The 8,564-nt window shown below is 42.1% G+C and overlaps 1 protein-coding gene across 2 annotated transcripts; it reads left to right on the top strand.

Moving 5' to 3' along the window:
- Positions 1–501: 501 nt before the first annotated feature.
- On the top strand, positions 502–7,026 carry ccn5 (cellular communication network factor 5). Of its 2 annotated transcripts, none has more exons than XM_030056289.1 (5): positions 502–682; positions 2,087–2,303; positions 2,910–3,158; positions 4,246–4,487; positions 5,290–7,026. In XM_030056289.1, exons 1-5 carry the CDS (start codon positions 620–622, stop codon positions 5,575–5,577), a joined length of 1,059 nt encoding a protein of 352 aa, XP_029912149.1. In that variant the 5' UTR covers positions 502–619; the 3' UTR covers positions 5,578–7,026. The 2 variants fall into 2 exon arrangements, with proteins under 2 accessions (XP_029912149.1, XP_029912150.1); XM_030056290.1 differs by having other exon boundaries at positions 628–674.
- The last annotated feature ends 1,538 nt before the right edge of the window (positions 7,027–8,564 follow it).

Here is an 8,564-nt window from a genome sequence, read left to right as displayed (position 1 = left end):
GAAACCAGAGGGAAGAGAAAGATTAAATCTCTTTTAAGTCTGGATGAAGTAACAGATTATGGTTTCAGGGGTTTCATTTGAGGTTTTGGAATGTAAAATGAAATGACGGAAAAATCTGCTCCATATTTGTCCTGTCTAACAATCAGCAACTATATCTGACTGCCCATACAGCTTGTGAAAACATCAGCACCATAAAATCTCATTGACTTAAATCTGAATCGTCACCGCAAAGCTCTGGAGGTTGTTTGACGTGCTGTAGACAACCGGGATAATGTATTTTTCTCCCCTCGGCTCGCGTTAAGCTGAGTAAACTTAGAACACCACAAGACTGGAAAGAAAGGTGGGAGGGAGGGAGGAGAGGGAAACGAGTGGGGGGGAAATGTGTCTGGAAGTGGAAATGGCCAGCAGGGAGGAGGAATGTGAAACATTTCTGATGCTGGTCCAGTGGCTGTTTACACGGCAGTCAGCCCGTGACATCAGAGTCCGGACTTTATAAATGTCAGCAGGCACAAGAATGAGCAGTTAGCAAACAGCTGCACTGGTAGCACCACCATCACACTCTGGTTAGGCAGGCAGAGAGACAGACAGACGAGCAGCTCCATCAACAACACTGGCCCTCATGGACAAACTACTGTGTGACAATGTGATAGCTTTGGCTTTACTGCTTTGTTTGGGTACGCAGGTGAGGCCAGTCTGCTTTCTGCTTAATTACAGTAATAGATTTTGAATCAGATGACTCTGTGTTTTATGTGTGTGTGTGTGTGTGTGAGTGTTAGAAAGAGAGATAGAGAGAGAGAGGAGCGGTGGGGCTTCTGGGTCAATCTGTGAAGTTGATTTCCTGTGATTTTGCTGGGACCAATTTTACAGCACAGATACATGGCAATATGGAAATGTATCTTTACAGCAAAGCAAAAGAATGTGTCATGTTCTTTGCATGCTTGTGGATTTACAGTGCGGTAGACGTATCCTGCCGAGCAGTAGTCAGTACATGGAATAGAAGTGATTATATGTCTTTGGTTGAAAGGAAAAAAAAAAAATCAATGAAGAAAAATTTCTTCTCAGATGAAGTGAGACTGGGCTTTTCCAAATGCTGCCTGTGGGTTGGCTCCGGCAGTACACGTAATTGAAAACAGCGGTTTGGCCCGACAGTGTTGGATACCGGCGTGTTTACTAAACACAGTACTGTCACTAAAAATACTTCGACTCTCACAGCTGGGAGAGGAAGATTGATTTTGAGAATACCAAGAATATTTTCTTTAGTCTCATGGATGATGCCATTTTGCTGAGGAAAATCACTTTTATATAATGATGATGTTAAAGCTGCTGCTGCTGATGATGTTAATGATGATGATGATGTATTAATGTCAGTGACAAATGATGTTGTTAAAGGGTGACTAAACCCCACACCCAAATCCTTTGGTGATGAAAAGTAGGGTGCCTGGTCTTTGCTGGCTGGTAATGTCACCACCTGTTGTATTATGAGTTGGTGACAACACCTGCTACCAAAGACCGGACACTCTACTCTCTCCCACTAGAGGTCAGCCTCCACAGAGATTTGGATGTGGGGTTTAGGTATCCTTTAACGACAATGATGTTAATGATGACGAAGATGATGAATGATGATGAAGTGCTCCTTCTTTAATTTCATGCAGTTGTGGGTGATAATTCTAGTTTGTCTTACAGTTGTTGTTGTTTGGGTCCAAGTCTAAGTTATGTTCAAGTGCTAAAAATATTTTAAATGACAACATAATCTTTACTTTTAAAAGATTTGTGCTGCACTTATTTTAGTTTTAGATAATAACAAGACTATATTACAGTGTATATAGTAATTTCACAGTCTGGGCTATGGCGGTGGTAATTGGCTCGCTGTGGTGGTGCGCCACTGCTAAATGAGCACACAGGAAAAACAGGATCAGTGTTATGATTAGACAAAGTTGAGCTGTCTGTTATCTGATGCTGATGTTTATGATAACAACGCTGGCATGGCAATTTTGACTCATACTTCTTCACTCTTACTCTCCCAACCAAACTTATCCTAGGCTTTTGCCTGTGCTCTGCCATTCTCTAACCACTTTGTCGCTGCTAGGTGCTGTGCCAGCTGTGTGAGCAGCCATGCCGTTGCTCCACTCCCGTCCCAGAGTGCCCCGCGGGAGTCCCTCTGGTGCTCGACGGCTGCCAGTGCTGCCAGATATGTGCCAGGCAGCGAGGCGAGCCCTGCACTGATATGTTTCCCTGCGACAAACAGAGAGGATTACAGTGTGACTACAGCGCCAGCTTCCCCGGAGACCCTGGGGAGTGTGTCAGTGAGTGCCTCTTCTAACAAGCAAACTGCCAGGCTCTCCCTGCCCATGGCTGTGGGGGTAAGACATAGGGAAGGACATAAAAGGGTGGGGGGTGTAACAGAGCTCACTCTCTCTGCATGAGCTGGACAAACAGACAGCTCTGTTTAGAGCCCGTTCAGCTGAGCGTGGCGGCCTGGCCGGGTGGCAGGGCTTTGACAGAACTCCAGAACGGCTCAACTTCTATTTCCAGGGCTGCTGTTGACACACTTCCTCTAATGACTGCCCTTTGAGCATGATAGATTGCAGAGACAACATACACAGATTGAAAAACAGATTCCTCAGTTTCTCCGTAGACAGGCCTGGTCATAAAACTACATAACCACTGGCAGGGACAGCCACTTCTGTGTCCTCAGTCTCGTTCTCATTTTCCTCTGCTCTGTCTCGTCCTTTTTCAGGCCCCAGCCTCCCCTCTGTGCATCCCTCCTCCTCTCCCTCTCTTACCTAACTTCAACCCTCTCACTTCCTAATTGAATTTCCCACATCAAACCAAAGTTGCAGGTGTGGTTGCTGTGTACAGCGTCCCAGCTGACAAAGTTAAGAGAGTGTCTGTGCTCTAATATTTTTCAGGTCAGCAAGATCTGGTCTGTGAGGTGAACGGAGTCACTTACCAGGATGGCCAGTCGTTCCAGCCCTCCTGCAACACCTACTGCCACTGTAAGGGTGGAGGGGTGACCTGTGTGCCAACGTGTGCCAATGACATTCGTCTACCCACCCCAGATTGCCCTAACCCGCAGCATGTTCTGCTACCAGGGAAATGCTGCAAAGAGTGGGTGTGCGAGAACCTCGAGAACACCATCATGCAGGACGCTATCACAGGTAAACAGACAGCATGGACAAAGATGGATAGATTTTTAATCTGACCTTAAAGGAGGAGCATACCAATCATCCCCTGATGCATGATTTTACAAGCTCTCCCAAGCAGCAGCGATGAAATAGATGTTTCATAACCAAACTTCATCCCGATAACAAACAGCTTGACATTTACAAGACCTTTCCCAGTGTTTGTGTGCTTGGTGCCAGATGTATTTTAATAGACCACTGGATGCTTCAATTACAAATGTTGCTCATTGGAGATCAGTCTGTACAACAATATTATGCTTCCTTCATTTATACGAGATTTTTCACCGATGGTCATGTCTGGAAGCTTTTATTGGGGTAGTTTTTGCATTGCATTGGGGTGTGTCTGACCAAAAGAAAACTCTAAAAGTCCAAATATAACCCACATGTCTTTGGAACAGTCAAAACATCAGTTTTTTCCCAGCCACCAAGTTTCCTAGTTTCATAACAACACCCGCAGCGATTAAATTAAATATATGAAGCCAAGTGGAGACTGCAATAATCCAAAAAGGAGGAGGAGGGGGTTGTTAGGCAAATGAGGCAACTCCAAAAGTATCTGGAATTTCTAGTCCTGTCCGAGTCCCACTACATTATGTGAGCAGCAATGGAACATTTTGTTCCATTTGAATGTCCTTGAATTCAAAGCCTGAGAGGAATGCTATGCCATGCCAAAAGATCAGCTGATTATTATTACTTGCATGCTATCTTGGAAAGACCTCTTCACATAACAATGCTGTTTTGAAATTTTTGGGAACATCTGACAGTTGAGTCATTAAAGTTGCTGGAAGTGAGTACCTGAGGTAAATGAGTTCAGTCAGTACATACAGTAAAATGAGTGGAGTGTTTGAATCATGGTGTTTTAATATGACAGTAACTCAGTTCAGCAATTAATCGAAGCTCATAGTCTGTAGCATCTGATACTAGCCTCATCATAATGATCAGCTCTTAACCCTAAACCTATTGTCAGAAAAAGTACGCATTTATATATGAGATTTTGATGAATTTGTTCTGTGAACTTCTGTTCTGTGAACATACTCTGATGATCTTTTCTCTGGTGGTCCTCTAGCCTCAAGACCTGACAGGCTGTGGCCAGCTGTTCCTGGAGGCCATGGTCCAAACAATCTGGCCCCACATGCTTCCACCTGTATTGAGCAGAGCACCCAGTGGAGTGCCTGTTCCCAGAGCTGTGGGGCTGGCGTCTCAACAAGAGTATCTAACCAGAACCCAGCTTGCAGGCTGCAAATGCAGACAAGGCTTTGTAAGGTGCGGCCTTGCCAGACAGTCCAACCTCCCCGTAGGATACCAATGGTGAGTTCTCACAAACTCAATTTTTCATACCAATGTACGTTTTAATTGTATTCTATCCAAATATGCCATTGTGTGCCATTTATGCACTGAACAGCAAGTCAGGAGTTGGAGTTTTAGTTCTACAAACGTTTGTCAGAAGCAGGGCTAAACCTCAACTTGGCACAAATCCACATCATTTCCTGGATTTGTGTCACATGGGTTCAACACTGCTGCCGCTGCACCACAGGACACCAGAGGCAGCTTCTCAGTCTGTTCACTTCAATGGAAAAAGACATACCTGAGTAGAGATTATGAATGATGTTTATGAATGATGCTGTCCCATAGTCACTGAGGTACATATTGGACCCATTTTTCAAAAACACAGAAACTTCTCAACATTTTGAGGCTCAGTGAAAAAGGCAAAGAGGGAGAGGCGAGGAAAGGAAATCAAACAAACCTAACAACATTTAAGTTTTCTGGCTTAGCTAACTGACCTTCCTAATTCAAACACACCAGCCTTCAGATATCTACGTAAGCTAGTTGGCTAGACTGACGACCTTCCAAGTACATGAGTGCCATAATCATGAGTGAAAAAAGTCTGTTAATTGCCTTGGGCTCCAAATATTAATAGTTATTGTATGGCTCCACCAAATGAAGTTTAACACAACCAATAGGATTATCTTCCTCTGGAACAGTTACACCTCTGATAAAAGTTTGTAAAACTAAAAATCTATTTGCATCCTCTCTTACTAATAGGTGATATATCTCTTTGGACTTTGTGTGTATGTGTGTGTGTGTGTGTGTGTGTGTACTGTTTTCACAGTGGGGACAACGTGGACGTTGCAGGGCCAGCTACAGGTCACCGGTGCCCATACGGCTCGTTCATCAGGGCTGCTACAGCGCTCGTGCCTACCGGCTCCGTTACTGTGGACAGTGCACTGACTCCCGCTGCTGCACCCCTTACCAAACCCGCACAGCCGAGGTGACCTTCCGGTGCCCAACAGGCAGACTGATGCAGCGGGCTGTGATGATGATCCAGTCATGTGTCTGTCATCACAACTGCCCACACTCACCATACAGCAACCCTGCTTTCTGGGCATACAGGCCTTGACTGGCTCAAAGCACTGACTGACTTACTGACTGAATCTCCCATCACTGAAGCTTGTCCACACAGGACAAGATAGGGAGACATGTGTAATGTATTGAAAAAGAATGCAGCTGTAGGTATCCTCTTTGCATTGGACATTGTAAAAGAAAGTCATGTTGTGAGCTGTGTAAGGAACTGTGATCAAGTTGGGAAGCAAGTCCTCACAACTGGACAAACTCAGTCTGCACTAAGAATTCACAACTCCACTCCTGTTCACTCCTCCACCGCATGAAGCCATGGGCTCTTGGGACTATATTTGTTATTGATTTAAAAACCAAAATTATTCAGCAAATCTGGAGAAACAAGCATGACACATTTCTGATAGCTTTGTAGTTGTAATACAAATACAGACTTCTTTTTGGCATGTTAAGTATATTTGAGGGCATTTGACCACAATGTTCATGAAGATGTTTCAGCTTTAGAGACATATTTACACTGCTGAGCTGCAAGTATGACCGTAATAACAAATATCGAAACATATTAGAAAATATATATTCAGTGGATGTACTGTAAATTTATTCCATTGAATACCCACCTTTGCCTCAACAAAAACTTTTTATGAACAATGCAACTTCTAACCTGTACATTTGTATCTGTGTTTGTAGCCAGATGGTATTGCACTTATTATCTTTATCCTCAGTTTTGTTGTACATAATTCTCGTTAAATCCTTCCAGTGTATAGTACAAATTGTTTGCATTTGTCATTTCATGTTACAGTGCTTTTTATGTATTCATACTGTCTTGGTTAGAGCTTTTTTGTGTACCATAGTATTCATACTTTTATACCAACTTGAAAATATTTTCTTATTTCGTTTGATTTCTTTTTTTCTTTCCTATTTGTGATTCATGCACACATTCATGTTTATATGACAGTTCTAATTTCATTGCAGCTTCAACCTGTCTGTAAATAGCTTTTTATCTACATTTTCCAATATTTCACTTAGTCATTCATCACTTTATTTTGCACAATAACATTAATGTTTTTCTCCATGTTCATGAGCTGTTGAAAACTTGTTTGAGGCCTGCAAAAATGTTGGTTATTCCCATTCCAGATGAAGCAAAATTAATGAGTACTTCTGCACAACTCTACATTCAAGCATGCTGTACTAGCAAGGCTTTCTCAAGTCCATCACATTACTTTTTTTTTTTTTTTTTTTTTTTTTTTAGATAGACTGACACCTAGTGGGCTGCACTGGATCTGCCGTTGATGCTTAGGACTAGGGACATCACCAGGGACATCACCAGCATTAGCAGCATGTAGAAATGTCAATCAAAAATAAACTCCTGATTGAAACATTTGATTGCTTTGCTCAGTGCAATGATATGTTGTATGCTGTGAACTTCCAACATTGTTTTTAGGATCTGAATGGGCTAAAAATGTTATTCCTATAATTTTCAAGATTATTTTTTTGGAGTAAAGACTACCATCAAGACAATAACACTGGTTTGGCATGTAGGTTTTGTGCCATTTGTTTCTTCACTCATTAACTGATTATCTTAGACACATTTTGTCTGTATTTCTCATTATGCTTTGTTTATCACTTACCAGCTCTGGTGCACTTGAGGACAAGAGCAGATTTTTAGACTGATGGCCCACTGCTCTGGAGACCATTCCAGTCCTTCCATCGTTCATCATGGCGGCAACCTTAATCACTCAATACTAGCTGAAATTATATCAGTACACCGTAATGCTCACTTTCATCACTGCCCATTCCTGCTCCTTCAGAAAATTATCACAGCAGGAAAATTCATAAATCAAATGTAAAACAAATAGATAGGGCTTTCAGTCTCTGGTATATGTGTGCAGTGTATCTGACAATTTACCTCAAAGGCCTCACAAATCTTCAGAATAAAATAGACTGAAATGTTTGCAAAAACTGAAAGGGTTCATCCTCTGAGGAGCATAGCGTTACTCATCTAATTTCAAGGCAGTCAGCTCAATAGATTATGAGATACTTGACATTTGGGCTAAAGGTGACACTAGAGGAGGGCTGATGATGACACCAAAACCAATTGGTTTCATTCCCTGGGAAGCATGAATATGCTCAGCCAATTACTTGGCAAACAGTCCATTACATTTACACATAAGCTGTGTACAGGTCAAATGCTGGAAAAGTCATAGCTGCAGGAAATAGTTTCATAGGGTCACCACAGTGAAGAGGAGTCTTCCATTGTATTTACCAAATATCAGCTCAATCCACAGAAATTTAAGGACACCAGATCTTGCAGGGTTCATCCTCTGAGGAGCATAAATCTGGTCACCAATTTTCATGGCAAACTGCCCAATAGATTTTGAGATGTGTAGTCTTGGAGTAAAGTGTTGGAAGTCTCAAACAGATGGACAGATTGATGGACAGATGAATGGACCAACACTGCCATCCTAAAGGCTTTAGGCCCAGCCTACAAGCAGTACCAGAAATATGACGAAATATGATGGTCCATAGCTGTTTTATATAAACAAAGATGACAGCACAGTTAGCAGCATGACATTTTCATTATATGACTAAATCTACAGCTACGATAAATCTGCAGAAAATAGCAGAAAATATGTTATAATGAAATGATCTCGGCTTTTACATGAACTCTTACATTAAATCTTAAAGTCAGGATGGCAAAGTACCTACATGTTTGAAATGATTGTATTGTGTAATAAACAATAGGTGAACTTATTTTAATTTCTGCTGGTGGAGAAAAATATGAACATGTGCTCTCAGAGATGCACGTCTTCTTGCTCTGCTGATTTTAATGTATTGTTTAATGTGACATGCTGAAAACTGAGACACCATATTTGTGTCACTGACTTCACATTAGTGTTAAGATTGAGGATGTGTTAAATGGTTGATGCGTCAAACCAGCCAAAGCGTACCACTTCAAGGTCCACTTCCTGTATACTGACAGGTGCAGAGAGATATAAAATGCAGAAAGCGTCTTGAGAAAAAAAGGAAGAAAGA

Source organism: Myripristis murdjan, chromosome 7 (genome assembly GCF_902150065.1).
Source record: "Myripristis murdjan chromosome 7, fMyrMur1.1, whole genome shotgun sequence".
NCBI classification, from domain to species: Eukaryota; Metazoa; Chordata; class Actinopteri; order Holocentriformes; family Holocentridae; genus Myripristis; species Myripristis murdjan.
This window is presented reverse-complemented; position numbering and strand designations above follow the sequence as displayed.

Coding starts and splice junctions, on each gene's coding strand:
- ccn5 (XM_030056289.1), top strand. CDS start 620: ATGGACAAACTACTGTGTGACAATGTGATAGCTTTGGCTTTACTGCTT. Junction 683..2,086: donor TGCTTTGTTTGGGTACGCAG/GTGAGGCCAGTC, acceptor TGTCGCTGCTAG/GTGCTGTGCCAGCTGTGTGA. Junction 3,159..4,245: donor CATGCAGGACGCTATCACAG/GTAAACAGACAG, acceptor GTGGTCCTCTAG/CCTCAAGACCTGACAGGCTG.